Here is a 15,101-nt window from a genome sequence, read left to right as displayed (position 1 = left end):
CCATGAACAAATTTTATTCACAAATTATGCCAAACAATAATTTTAACTGTTGATTATAATTCTGAAATTCTAAATAAAGAGAAAATGCAAAATAATGCATACATTACTGTCTTTTTTAAAAAATAAACACATTGTTCAGTAAAACATAATAGATTTTAAGGCCAAAAAGGATCATCTAGTCTGAACTCCTATATGTCATAAGTACTTAAATTTCACCCATTATCCCTGTGTGAGGCACAATAACTTGTGCTTGTCTAAAGCATATCTTCCAGAAGGGCAAGAGTCTTGAAGACTTCATGGAATGGAGAATCCATCATTTTGCTTTGGTAGGCTATGCCAATGGTTAGTCACCCTTTCAAAAACCTGTCTTATTTGCAATATGAAGTTGTCTGGCTTCAGCTTCCACCCACTGGGTTCTTGTTATCCACTCGATTAAATCACCCTTAATTACCCAGTATTTTCTCCCTATGAAGGTAATTATACACCATAATCAAGTCTGCTTTTTATCTTTTGATAAGCTTCCATCATTTGCGGCTTTCTCCAATTTCTCAACATCATTTTTAAAATATAGACATTAAAACTATCTGAAGTATGCCAGTATGTATCTCGTCACTGGCATACACCTCCCTACTCCCCTGTGTATTACATCAAAGGACTGCATTAACCCTTTTTGCCCAATCACACTGGGAGTTCATGTTGAGTTGTTTGTCCACTACCACTCAAGTCTTTTTCAGAGTCATGGCTTTCCAGGATACAGTCCCCATTCTGTAGAACAGACTCCTCTTCCATGATAGAAGGAAGGCATCCCCCTGAAGAGGTGACCCAAAACCCACGCTGGAGCAGAAGAGAGGATACTTCCTATTCTTGGAGGTGGTGAAAAGATTAAATCTCTGGCTGTCCCCATCTCTGGAATAGGCCTTGGAGGACCCAAGCATTCGACTCCCATTTGTAGTCACGGGAAAAGTGTCTGGGTGGCAGAAGGGAACACCTACATATATGAAATTGCTCCTTTCACTAGTTTAAGGAGTTCTTTACATACAAGAGGACCACACCTGCCTGTCCAAGGCATCCTTATTTGGAGGACAAATTCCAGCCTTGGAAGGAGCAGAGGCACCGCCTTGCATGATTGGTCACAAACATTCACACCACCATATGGCCAAGGAGTTGAAGACAATTCCTTATTGATGTCGGAGGGCATCCTTGAATCATCCCCACTACACCAGACAGTCACAAATCTATGTAACAGGAGGAATGCTCTGGCTGTCACCGAGTCCAAGTATGCCCCTATAAACTATCCTTTGTACCAGTACTAATGTGGATTTCTTTGCATTCAGGTGTAGGTCCAACTCCCAGAACAAAGCAAAGGCCTTCTGGATGGATGACAACACTGCTGGGAAAGAGCGGCGTTTGAGAAGTCTGTTGCTGGAGTACTGGAAGACTAAAATTCCTTCCTGCCAGAAGGTGAACCACCACTACCATTACAACTTTCAAAAAGACCCTTGGGATCGAAGGGAAGCACTTGGTACTGGAAGTGATCTTACACCACAGTGAATCATAATCATGTCCTGTGCAATGGAGATATAGTTATATAGAAGTAGGCATCTTGTAGGTTGAGGGATGAAAACCAATTGTGTGGAATGAACATAAAATTAAAGTTATTTTAAGTTGGCTAAGGAAACATATATATGTACTGTAAAGAAATGCCCTTGACTAGCAAGTAGAAGAAAGGCCTAGAAAATAAAAAGTGATGCGGCCAGAAGGAATAAAGTAGGAAGGATGTCTGGTTCAAAGAATAACCATGAGATAAGAGGAAGTTTCTAAAAAAAGGCCTCTGACAGGTGCGACTGCAGATGGTTTTAAATCAAACAAAGAGACTATCTTAAAATGAGCCAACACAGCTCTTCCCAACCCACACTCCAACAGTAGAGCCTATATGAACCCAGAGTCAATGGGAAAACTGTTGGACAGCAAGGAGGAGGGGAGGAAAGGCCTGGGGAAAAAAAGGAGGTTGTAAATCTTATCTGGACAAACACTGGAAATAAAGGGTGAACTGTCTCCAATTGGTTTTTAGCTAAAGTCAGTAATTGGCAGTGACACCACTTGTTTGTTAAAGGGTATAAAAAGCCAACTCTTAAAGGGTTCATTGCTGATACCTGCCTGACCATGTTTGAGCTGACCAATATGGGTCTAAGCACCCCTGCGTTTAGCTCATTTGTAAGTATACTGATCAAATACTTATAAATGTTATACTACTATTTGGATGTAGTAAATTGCTTATTTAGAGCTTTTAGGCATGTTTAGAGCAATTGTAGAAGTACCATTTGGCCTTTGCATTTAATAAAGGAATTTAGGGTTAAATCTATCAACTTAATGAAAAAAACTCATACAGATACAGACATCATCTTCCTTTCCAAATGCAAACAGATGGACATCATACCAAAAGGACTGAAGGTAAAAAATCCATTACAATCTACATACCACACAGACTATGCTGACAGATTGTGCCACACGCTCTCAAAGAAACTGCGGAACCACCTGATCAACATCCTCTGCAGCAAACAGAGAAAGATTAAGAATGAGCTCTCAAAAATGGATACTCTCATAAAAAAACCAACCTTCCACACAAACCTCCTCGTCGCTGGACTTTACAAAAACTAGACAAGCTATTTACACCACACACTTTGCTTCTCTACAAAAGAAAAAGGACACTAAACTATCTAAACTACTACATGCCACAAGAGGCCACAACAGTGGTTCCCATAACCCACCGAGCAATATTGTTAATCTATCCAACTATACTCTTAGCCCAACAGAAGAATCTATCCTATCTCAGGGCCTCTCCTTCTGTCCCTCCACCCCCAACGAACATGATACAGTTCTGTGGTGATCTGGAATCCTATTTTCGACGTCTCCGACTCAAGGAATATTTCCAACACACCTCTGAACAACATACTAACTCACAGAGACCTTCCTACCAAGACTACAAAAAGAAGGATTCTGGGTGGACTCCTCCTGAAGGTCGAAACAACAGACTGGACTTCTACATAGAGTGCTTCCGCTGACGTGCACGGGCTGAAATTGTGAAAAAGCAGCATCACTTGCTCCATAACCTCAGCCATGCAGAACATAATGCCATCCACAGCCTCAGAAACAACTCTGACATCATAATCAAAAAGGCTGACAAAGGAGGTGCTGTTGTCATCATGCATAGGTCGGAATACGAACAAGAGGCTGCTAGGCAGCTCTCCAACATCACTTTCTACAAGCCATTACCCTCTGATCCCACTGAGGGTTACCAAAAGAAACTGCACCATCTGCTCAAGAAACTCCCTGAAACAAAAGCACAAGAACAAATCCGCACAGACACACCCCTGGAACTCCGACCTAGGGTATTCTATCTGCTACCCAAGATCCATAAACCTGGAAATCCTGGATGCCCCATCATCTCAGGCATTGGCACCCTGACAGCAGGATTGTCTGGCTATGTAGACTCCCTGCTCAGGCCCTATGCTACCAGCACTCCGAGCCATCTTCGAGACACCACTGACTTCCTGAGGAAACTACAATCCATCAGTGATCTTCCTGAAAACACCATCCTGGCCACTATGGATGTAGAAGCTCTCTACACCAACATTCCACACAAAGATGGACTACAAGCCATCCGGAACAGTATCCCCGATAATGTCACGGCAAACCTGGCAGCTGAACTTTGTGACTTTGCCCTCACCCATAACTATTTCACATTTGGGGACAACGTATACCTTCAAATCAGCAGCACTGCTATGGGTACCCGCATGGCCCCACAGTATGCCAACATTTTTATGGCTGACTTAGAACAACGCTTCCTCAGTTCTCGTCCCCTAATGCACCTACTCTACTTGCGCTACAGTGATGATATCTTCATCATCTGGACCCATGGAAAAGAAGCCCTTGAGGAATTCCGCCATGATTTCAACAATTTCCATCCCACCATCAACCTCAGCCTGGACCAGTCCACACAAGAGATCCACTTCCTGGACACTACAATGCTAATAAGCGACGGTCACATAAACACCACACTATACCGGAAAACTACTGACCGCTATTCATACCTACATGCCTCCAGCTTTCATGCAGACCACACCACACGATCCATTGTCTACAGCCAAGCTCTACGATACAACCGCATTTGCTCCAACCCCTCAGACAGAGACAAACACCTACAAGAGCTCTATCAAGCATTCTTACAACTACAATACCCACCTGCTGAAGTGAAGAAACAGATTGACAGAGCCAGAAGAGTACCCAGAAGTCACCTACTACAGGACAAGCCCAACAAAGAAAATAACAGAACGCCACTAGCCGTCACCTTCAGCCCCCAACTAAAACCTCTCTAGCGCATTATCAAGGATCTACAACTTATCCTGAAGGACGAACCTTCACTCTCACAGATCTTGGGAGACAGGCCAGTCCTTGCTTACAGACAGCCCCCCAACCCGAAGCAAATACTCACCAGCAACCACACAACAGAACCACTAACCCAGGAACCAATCCTTGCAACAAAGCCCGTTGCCAACTGTGTCCACATATCTATTCAGGGGACACCATCATAGGGCCTAATCACATCAGCCACACCAACAGAGACTTGTTCACCTGCACATCTACCAATGTGATATATGCCATCATGTGCCAGCAATGCCCCTCTGCCATGTACATTGGCCAAACTGGAAAGTCTCTACGTAAAGGAATAAATGGACACAAATCAGACATCAAGAATTATAACATTCAAAAACCAGTCAGAGAACACTTCAATCTCTCTGGTCACTCAATTACAGATCTAAAAGTGGCAATATTACAACAAAAAGACTTCAAAAACAGACTCCAACGAGAGACTGCTGAATTGGAATTAATTTGCAAATTGGATACAATTAATTTAGGCTTGAATAGAGACTGGGAGTGGATGGGTCATTACACAAGTAAAACTATGTTTATCCCCCTCTGCCAACCGTTCCTCAGACGTTCTTGTCAACTGCTGGAAATGGCCCACCTTGATTATCACTACAAAAGGTGTCGTCGTCCCTCCCCTCCCCGCTCTCCTGCTGGTAATAGCTCACCTTAAGTGATCACTCTGGTTATAGTCTGTATGGTAAAACCCATTGTTTCATGTTCTCTATGTATATAAATCTCCCCACTGTATTTTCCACTGAATGCATCCGATGAAGTGAGCTGTAGCTCTCAAAAGTTTATGCTCAAATAAATTTGTTAGTTTCTAAGGTGCCACAAGTACTCCTTTTCTTTTTAGGCTTAAATTAGTGTTTGGAGTTTCCCCATATTAATAATTTCAAATATTAATCATTCAAACAAACAAATTTCCTTCCTCCAAAGAAGGAATCGCCAGAATCACCATCCTGAACTTTTGAGGCTTCACAATCTTGTTCAGTCTTAGCTTTAAGATCTGCCTGCAACATTTTTTTTGTTCTAAGAATTATTCTGAGTAGAACTCCCTGCCCCTCTAAAGGGAAAGGACTGGTTCTGTTGCTCCTAGCCAGAGGAGAGTCTCTACCTCTTACCTTAGAAAAAGCTTGTGAGAGGAGTCCATGAAGAGGGATGGAGAAACGGGTGAAAGGGACAGAGTGGCAAAAACTGGATGATGTAGCCCTATATTATGACCTCCAAGACACATTTGTCCAAGGTGATCTGCTCCCAAGCCTGTTGGAAATGGACAAGGCAGTCCCCAAAAGGAAAAAAAGTGGACTAAAGGACGCAACCTTAAAATTGGAAGAGTGGAGGCATAGGGACTGTGCATGGACCAAATGGACACTGCTGGCTAGAAATCTCCTATCGACTCATCAAGAGGCACATGTGCAGCATCCCTAGGGGGGACTACACGAAGAAGAACTTCTGCCTTCTGTCTTCCTTTGTTCGTGGGACAGGAAGGATCTCAGAAAAGATGTCTTAGACTTTCTTCTTCAGCATCCTTCAGAGTTCCCTGAAGTCACCTACTATCTGCAAGATATCATGCGATGAAGTCTCATTTGTGCCAATGTGACCCAAGACCAGTGGATCGTTGCCCATTAATTTCAGAAGCCTACCCAATCTTAGAGTGATGTCTCAAAGCAGCACATTGACTTGTCTGTCTGTAGCCTGCAGAATGTTCTTTCTATTCTTCTAAGGAGAATCTCCAGCAAGTATCATCTGTCTTCCTTGGATGGTTGGAGAGCTCTTTATGGTCAAAGCTGATTTTCTTACAGGTTGGGGTAAGCTGCTCCACAGGTGTGTCCTGGATCTCTCTCCAGTCCCTTGGACCTGCTGGATCTCACTTTACCACTTTTTGCATCACTCCTATGCTCATCTTTGTGTCTGCCTTTCTCCATGATGCCTTTTAAGCCTGGAATACCTTTACCTATCTTGTACAGCCGCTTTCTACCCTTTTGTCTTTCAAGTAAATTCAGTATACTTAAGTGAATCCTATTAATCCAACATCTAGAGAAATAATATTTTGAAGAAGTCACAAAAACTACTGCACCAATGTGACCATTCCAAATTGTGGTCACATGGTGCTCTGTGCAACTGAAATATCTGAAAAGTTTTTTGTTTTTTTTTAAACAGTCTGGATTGTTTTAGATTATAAATTCCAAGATGGGCACCCTGTGTGTACCTGATGCATTTATAATATGTTTTTATACTATATGCTTGGTACTGTGCAGTCACTCAATTATATTTATAGATTAATGAAATCTAAAACAGAATCAAACTTTACAAGTTTGGCCTTCTTGCCTTATAAGCAATCCTACAAACATGTATCCCAATGAATTTATTAATTTACCTTGATTATCACCACTTTCTGTTTCGCCATGCGGTTTCCAAGAACCTTAAGAAGAGAAGCAATTAATTAAGAAAGGAAGAAAGAAAAGTCAGGCAATAAAAGAAAAAAAACTGAATTCTTGACAAGCTACCTTATAGCAAATCTACTTACTTCTTCCCGAACCTGCGATTACTTCTTCATTGTAACCTCTGTATCCTCCTGTTAAAATTTGTCAAGTTTTATTTTGATTTCCAAAATAAACAGTTCTCTCAGGCTCTACTGCTCTTCAAAAATTAGAAGTACAGTCACAACAGATAAACATGCATGAGGGACAGAATGGAAGGTAATTAGGTCCTTGTAGAAGTAAATAAATGGGTGATAGAGCCAGACAGTTGGCAAAGTAAATGGGATGGGATCACAACACAGTGAGCTAAGAGATCAGGAAAGTAAGGTGAGCTAAGATATCGAAGACAAGGACCAAAAGCTTGTATTTAACACAGTGAATAAGGGAGAGTGACCTGACCAAAGCAGTGAGTTGAGAAAAAGCAGCATTCTGACTGGACCTGAAGGAGCAATGTTGAAGTGATGATGACTAGAGAAGAGATGAATGCAGTAATCAAGAAGCAACATGAGGGCATGAATGATAGCTTGGCGGTATGGTCAGAAGAGAGACCAGATGTTGATCCTTTGACCAGAGGATCCTTTGACCCACGTAGTCCAGAATGGGGAGCCAAACCAGAGAAAGCAAAATTCTACCTTTTGATACCTCAAGGCAACTATTACCTACATTCTTAGAATTTTTAGTTTAATGATCTGCTTTTTTCTTATGGTCTCCAGGGCAAGGAGCTCAAAAACTTACCTACCAGAACACTTATGTTGCTTACAGTAAAACTCTGGGCTCCTCCCAAGAAACTATCACAATCCAAGTGAAGTTTAAGATTAAAAAAAATAGCACACACTAACCTACAAGTCCATATTTGTTCAATTGAACATTTCAAAAAAGGGAAACTATGATGTCGAGTTTGGCACAAAATTTAGAATTTGTAGAAAAAGCTTTCATTTATACAAGCCATGAAAAATGGTTACTAATCTTTCCTAACTGTTGTTCCTTGAGATGTGTTGCTCATGTCTATTCCAATTTAGGTGTGTGAGCACGTCGCATTCACCATCGCTGGAAGACTTTTTCCCTACTGGTAACCGTCAGGTCAGCTCTGGTGCCCCCTGAAGAGGCACCTCCCCAGCATAGTACATAGATAGGCACCTGCCAGCCCACCGCTTTCTCAGTTCCTTCTTGCCGGCAACTCCGACAGAGGCAGGAGGGCAGGTTGTAGAATGGACATGAGCAAACATCTCAAAGAAAACAGTTAAAGAAAAAATGCTTACTAACCTTTTCGTGAGTGCTTGCTCATGTCCGTTCCAATAGAGGCGACTCCCAAGTAAACAGTCATGTGGCAGGGTCAGCATTCCTGCAAGACACGGATTGGAGGACCGCAGCGCCCAAGACTGCATCATTTCTTGCCTGCTGAGTTAGGGTGTAGTGCCCGTAAACGTATGGATAGACGACGAGGTAACCGCCCTCCAGAGGTCTACAATTGGAACATGGGCCATGAATGCCGCTGATGAAGCTTGTGACCACGTGGAGTGCGCCATTAAATGTGGGGGAGGCACTTTTGCCAGGTCATAGCACATGTTGATGCAGGACTTTTTCCAGAAGGAAAACCTTGGAGCCAAGACTTGGCTGGCCTTCATCCTTTCTGCAACGGCCACAAATAACAGCACTGGATTTTTGAAAGGGTTTGGTCCTTTCTATGTAAAAAGCCAAAGCACCTCTAACATCCAAAGAGTGCAGCCTCTGTTCGTTTTTAGCTATATGGGGCTTAGGATAGAAGACAAGGAGAAAGATGTCTTGACTGTTGTGCAAATGGGAGACCACGTTCAGAAGGAATGAGGAGCGCAACCGCAACTGCGCTTTGTCCTTGAAGGCCGTGTAGGGCGGCTCGGAGGTAAGGGCTCGGATCTCCGACATCCTTCTAACTGAGGTGATGACCACCAGAAAGGTAGTCTTCCAGGACAAATAAATCAAGGGACTTGTTGCAAGCAGCATGAACAGTGGCCTTGTCAGTTGTGAGAGGACCAAGTTGAGATCCCAGGGGGGCATAGGTTGGCATACCTGTGGATACAGGCTCTCCAAGCCCTTTAAGAACTGAGAGCTAATTAGATTGGAGAAAAGCGATCTGCCGTTCACTGGAGGCTGGAATGCTGATATTGCCACCAAGCAGACCCTACCAGCAGACACGGCCAGACCTTCCCCTTTCAGATGGAGCAGATAGACCAAGGTAACAGAGAGGGTTTCTTCCAGAGGAGAGACGCCCTTCTGAAGTGACTAGAGCGAGAACGCTTCCATTTCGTTAGGCAGGCCATTCTAGTTGACTGCTTTCTGCTGCCCATAAGTACCTCTTGAACCAGTGCCGAACAGGCGAATTCCATTTCGTTCAACCATGAAGGTGGTAAGCCATCAAATGCAGAAATTCCAGGTTCAGGTGAAGCATGTGGCTGTGGCCCTGGGAGATCAGGTCTGGCCACACTGGGAGATCGACTGGGATGTCTATGGAGAGGTTCCACAGGGTTGTGAACCAGTGTTGGCATGCCAGCACTATGAGAATTATGTGTACCTTGTCTCTTTTGATGTGGAGTAGTACCCTGTGGATGAGGAGTGGGGGGAAAGGGAGGGGGAAAAGATGTGTACAGGCATCTGTGCCCCCCTCCCTGCCCCCATGGCAGCCGGAAGGCATCTGAGAGAGAACCCAGACTGTACACCACGTATGAGCAAAACTGGAGGCATTTCCTGTTGCTTGTGGTTGCAAACAGGTCCATCTGGAGAAACCCCCACCTCCAGAAAATAGCCTCCAGGATGTCTGGTCAAAGAGACCACTCGCCATGACTGATGAAGGACCTGCTCAGGTAATTCGCTAGCTTGTTCTGCAAACGTGGTAGAAAAGCAGCCTCCAGATGAATGGAGTGGGCTAAGCAGTAGTCCCAAAGTTTCAATGTCTTGAGGCATAGGGGAGAGGATTGAGCTCCCCCCACCTTGCTTGTTTATATAGAACATTGCCGTCGTGTTGTCTGTGAGGACCGATACAGACTCGCCCTGGAGCTTGCGGCAGAACGCACTGCCCTTAGTTCCCCGACACTGATATGCAGGTGTACCTCCTCTGGTGCCCACAGACCTTGTGTCCTGAAGGGCCCCAAGTGGGCTCTCCACCCCATAGCTGAGGCCTCCATGACCAACCCTACCAACAGTGCAGGCCTTGTAGAGGGAACACCTGCACATACTATATCTTCATTTAGCCACCAATGCAGGGCGCCATCCCTTGGGGAAGAATAACCATTCTGCCTAGCAGGTGACACCCCAGTATGTACACTGAGGGCAGAGTCTGAGGCATGCATGCTGCACTATGTAGGTGCAAGAGGCCATATGACCAAGGAGTTTTAGGCAGTTTCTTGCCATGATGGTGGGGTACGCTAGCAGGCCTCGAATGAGAACTGAGAACTGAGATGCCCTGAAGCGCCCTTCTGTCAGGGAGACTCTTGCCTGGTTTGCATCCAGGATATCCTCTGGATGGGCATGAGCATGGACTTCTGCTCGTTGATCAGGAGGCCCAGGTTCTCGAAACTGGACTGTATGATCTGCACGTGCTGTTCCACTAACTCCCTGGATCCACCTCTCACCAACCAGTCATCAAATTAGGGGTAGACCTGCACCCCCTCTCCTTCTGAGGAAGGCCGCCATCACCGGCATACATTTTGTTCAGGCTCTCCAGGCCACCAACAGGCGAAATGGCAGAACCGTGAACTGAGTGGTCCTGAGTTACTACAAACCGAAGGTATCTTCTGTGCCGCTGGAAGACGGCTATATAAAAATACATGTCTTTCAAGTCAAGTGTGGCATACCAGTCCCCTGGATCTAGGGAAGGAATAATCAAGGTCAGAGACACCATGCGGAACTTCAGCTTCTTCAAAACCTGTTGAAGTTCCTGAGGTCTAGGATAGGTCTGAGATCCCTGCTGGATTTTGGGAACAGGAAATAGCAGGAATAAAACCCCTTGCCTCTTAGCACTGTGGGAACCTCCTCTACTGCTCCCGCCCTTAGGAGTAACTGCACCTCCTGGGCCAGGAGATTTTCATGAGAAGGGTCCCTGAAGAGGGATGAAGAGGGGGAGTGGGAAGGAGGGAAGGAGAAACTGTAAGGTGTATCCCAGTTCTACCATGAGGACCATCCATCAGCAGGGGCGGCAGGTTTGTATAATTTTTGGTGGTGCCCAGAACCCGCCCCTACCCAAACTCCCCCCCCCACCACCTGCCCAAGGCTCTGGAAAGGAGTTTGGGTGGTGGAGGAGGTCTGGGGTGCAGGCCATAGGCTGGGGCAGGGGATTGGGGTGCAGACTCTGGGAGGGAGTTTGGGGATGGGAGGGGGTGCAGTCGAGATGGGGGCACTAGGACCTTGCGTCAGCAGTTGCTGCAGGAAAGTAGCATGGAGCTGCGTAGCAGAGGCAGGGACGCTCGGCTCCGGTGCGTGGGGGCAGCAGGTGGGGCCAGGGGACGGACACCCAGCCCCAAATATTGGTGGAGCTGGGCCCCTGGGCTCTGAATATTGCTGGTGCCAAGGTACCACATAGAAATGTAACTCGCCATCTATGCCCATCAGTCAGACGTGATGTTGGCCCACGCCCAGTAAAAAAAGGAACAAACAGCCCAAAAACATACAGGTAAGATCTAGATTGTGAACTGGTGCATGGTCCTTGGGCGCATCTTCAAAAGTTTTGTGTTGCGCGATGATTGTCTTGTAGGCGCAGATGTTGAGGCTGTTGAGGAGTCTGTCTCTTTTTGAAACCCCTATTCCTCCTTTGCCCAAAATCCTGTCTCTGGTAGGGCTGGCAGAAACAACCCATAGGCTGTGGCTTAAAATGTTTCCGGGATAGGGTTGGGAGGCCCAATGACTTCTAAGTTGCCCTTGAATCCTTGAGGCTGTGGTTCCAAAAACAAGGACTGCCCTTCAAATGGGAGGTCCTGAACCAATTTGTTGGACCTCATGGGGGAGGCCCAATGACTACAGCCAGAAGCTCCTCATTACCATGCCCATGGCCCTCGCCCAGGCCACCGCATCCATGGCATCTAGAGCCACCTAAAGGGACGCCTTGGTTATTGCTCTGCCTTCTTCAACCAAGGCCCCATATTCATCCCTACAGTCAGCTGGCAGGAGCTCTTTGAATTGCTGACCAGGAATTAAAATCATAAAAGCTAAACAGGGCCTGGTGGTTAGCAATTTTAAGATGAAGGCCGCCTGCGGAGTAGACTTTTCTCCCCAGGGACTGATCCTCTTTAGGAAAGGGACAGAAGGGGCGCCCTCACCTCCACGGGTACCGAAAGAGAGCGCCCCCCCCCATGGGAGCACAGGACCACTTGCCTCCCCAGTGGTCAGTGTGGACCCCTTGGCTGCATCTGCCATTGGCCAGAACCCCACCCTGTTGGGACAAGCCCCTAGGTCTTGCCCTCAGGACACCTGTGATCCACTCTGGATACAGTTCCTCACAAGGCATATGACTGCCTGCAATTCGGAGCCAGAAGACCCACCCCTAGGCGACCAAAGCGGTGCCGTGAACAGTGGTGCTGAGCGGCCTTACCTAGGTGGGGAGCGGCGTTTACAAGGAGAGCGGTACTGCAACGAATAACGTTACCACCATGGGGAGTGTTGCAGTGATGGAGAGCCACATTTCAAAGACGAGCGATGCAGAGATTGCAAGCAGTGCCACGGGAGAGAGCAGCATGGAGACTGATTGGTGCCAGGAGTACGACCAGCGTCTAGGTGGGGTGTCATGTCGCTGCGGTGACTGTGGTCTCTGTGCCAGGTCTCCTGATGATGAGTGGGATGGACAGAGGTGCCTTGACATCATTGCGGGCTTGCTCAGGGCTGGTGCTTGCCCTTTTGTGGCTGGAACCTGTGGTGACTGGTCTATTTCCTGCAGGCCTGGGCTTGGGGACAGCGATGCCGAGCAAGTGAAGAGGTTTTGTTTCTCCTCATATGCCTCTGGCATCGAGGGTGCTGTCAGGGTCGTGTCCCCTTCTTGGCTCGCCCTACGTGGGGAGCCTCTCAGTGCCAGACTCAACGGTGCCAGTTGAGCCGCCTCCTAATCGAGAGTGATCTGCCACAGATCGCACTCTCTCAGCAGTCTCTCTCAAGGGGAAACGTCCCGATCAGACTTTTTTGACCACTTCTTCAGAACTGGTGATGGGGATTGGTGCCAAGTCGTCAGCGCCAAAAAGCATGCCAGTGCCGGGAGGACAGTGCTGAGGAGCCCAAGCCACACTGGTGTTCCGAACATACACCAGCACACTCCTGGTAGAGGAGATGTTTGGTATCGGGTCCAGTAGCTGCTCTGAAACAGGACGGCGTGCAGCCTCCATAAGTAGGAACTTCAGACCAAGGACCAAAAAAAGAGACAGATGATCAACTGAGGTTCCTACAGATCTGGCACTTAAATATGACCCTCTCCCAAGCACTTTAAACAGCTCTTGTGAGGGTCACTGACTGGCACACCGCAGGCTGTTTGAAGCCCTGGGACCAAGGCACGCCCCAAGGCCCGGACGGGAGAGCCCCGCAGGGTGGATGCTTTCCAACTAACTATCACTCTACTTATGCTAACAAACTATTTACACTTATCTACTATCTATTTACAGGAAGACCACCACTACAGGAATCAGTTGCTGAGCAAGAGATAGGAGCGTTCCAGCGACTGTCACGAATGGGAAGAACGAACTGAGGAGCTGGCGATCTGGCAGGTGCCTATATACTGCACCATGGAGGCATCACTCCAGAGGGCACCAGAGCTGACCCGACAGATACCACTCGCAGAAAAAAGTCTTCTGGCGACAGTGTGCACATTAATATTGGAATGGACATTATCAAGCACTCAAAGAAGAACCATTAGAAACCTCTTTTCTTAATGTAAATAAGGTATTCCAGCAAGTTCTAAAAACAAAAAACAAAACAGTGCTCCATAGTTGCTAGTGACAAAATGAACTGGCATGCTTGGGATACTAGAACTATCCTACGTCTGTCTGGAAAGTGGTCTATATTCCTTTGTCTGTGGGATTACTGACTGTCTAAAAAGTTGAATTGTGAAGGAATCTTGATGGATAGAACTAAACATTGGAGAATTAAGAATCATACCTTTCTTAATGACATACAGCAGCTAATCCTCATGGTTTGATGGAAGGAAAAAGATGGATGACAACCAGGACTAGAGATTAAGCATATGCACAGTACTCTGTACTTTTAGTGTAGCATCTTAATATAATAAATAGCTAGTTTGCCCTGCCTGCAGCCACATTGCGAACACTGCAGCCACATTGAAAACATTGAACATTTAGGTTTGAAAAAAACAGAAACAAACAGAAATGGACTGAACGGATTAGAAATCAAACTGGCTACTATAATTTCATTATCCAAGATGAGAGAAATGCAATAGTAAATAAGTACGTTTCAGTTTTAACAAAGTTACTTGGTATATAGTGGACAAGAAAATTGAAGACACCAGTGAAATTTAACCTGACAATGTCACTTTCAGATGCTTCTGCTAAGTTCTAGCAAATGCAACTTAATATTTTTGTTTTTCTGCATTTAAGGCAGTCACAAGCACTTTCCAAAAATTAATAAAATAAATCTCAGTCTCTCAAGGTAGGTATTACCCCATTTATAAACAGGGAAAATGAGGCATGGAGTGACATATGATTTGCCCAAGTTGTCAAAGAAAATAAGTACCAGAGCTAGGAATACAAGACCCAAACCTCCTGACTCCCTCCCTTCCTTTCAATCATTATTAAACATACACAATCTTTGTATAACCCTAATACATAAGAACCTGACCTTTGCTTCCAAATCCTCGGCTTCTGTTACTGTCATTATCACCTGAAAAAAAAAAAAAAAGGCAGAATTATTTACATGTAATTGGGTGTAATAGTGCTTCACCAATTTTAATACAACATCTTAAAGCTGTTATGACTACAGATAGCAGAAAGCAGGATCCCTTCCCAGTAAGAAAAATCTGGCAGTGGTTTTGTCAGCCCTTCATTATCCATCCACCCAGTAATTCTTTATGTAAGAACATTAACTCCTCCTTTCAAGCAGCAAAGGATTTAAAAAAAAAAAAAATCAGTAACAGGCAGTTCATAAACTCATTCCATGCCTTCTCTATTGTAGAGACTTTCAGGTCATATACAGTTATGGGACAACAGGATTTAGGTCTTGTCTACACTAGAA

The 15,101-nt window shown here is 45.6% G+C and overlaps 1 protein-coding gene across 4 annotated transcripts in view; it reads right to left on the bottom strand.

The window, feature by feature from the left end:
- The window catches only part of DDX4 (DEAD-box helicase 4), a 102,044-nt gene that overhangs the window by 35,214 nt on the left and 51,729 nt on the right, over positions 1–15,101 (bottom strand). For 3 of the 4 annotated variants that reach the window (XM_077816282.1, XM_077816284.1, XM_077816283.1), the window contains 3 exons: positions 14,709–14,750; positions 6,956–7,003; positions 6,806–6,850 (listed from right to left, as the gene is read on the bottom strand). In XM_077816282.1, coding sequence (XP_077672408.1) covers positions 6,806–6,850; positions 6,956–7,003; positions 14,709–14,750 — 135 coding nt within the window. The remainder of the gene's footprint in view (positions 1–6,805; positions 6,851–6,955; positions 7,004–14,708; positions 14,751–15,101) is intronic. The other variant, XM_077816285.1, reaches the window with a different exon arrangement.

The sequence above is a fragment of the Eretmochelys imbricata genome, chromosome 5 (assembly GCF_965152235.1).
Source record: "Eretmochelys imbricata isolate rEreImb1 chromosome 5, rEreImb1.hap1, whole genome shotgun sequence".
NCBI classification, from domain to species: Eukaryota; Metazoa; Chordata; order Testudines; family Cheloniidae; genus Eretmochelys; species Eretmochelys imbricata.
Note: the sequence above shows the minus strand (reverse complement) of the source record. Positions and strands in the feature narration are given on the sequence as shown.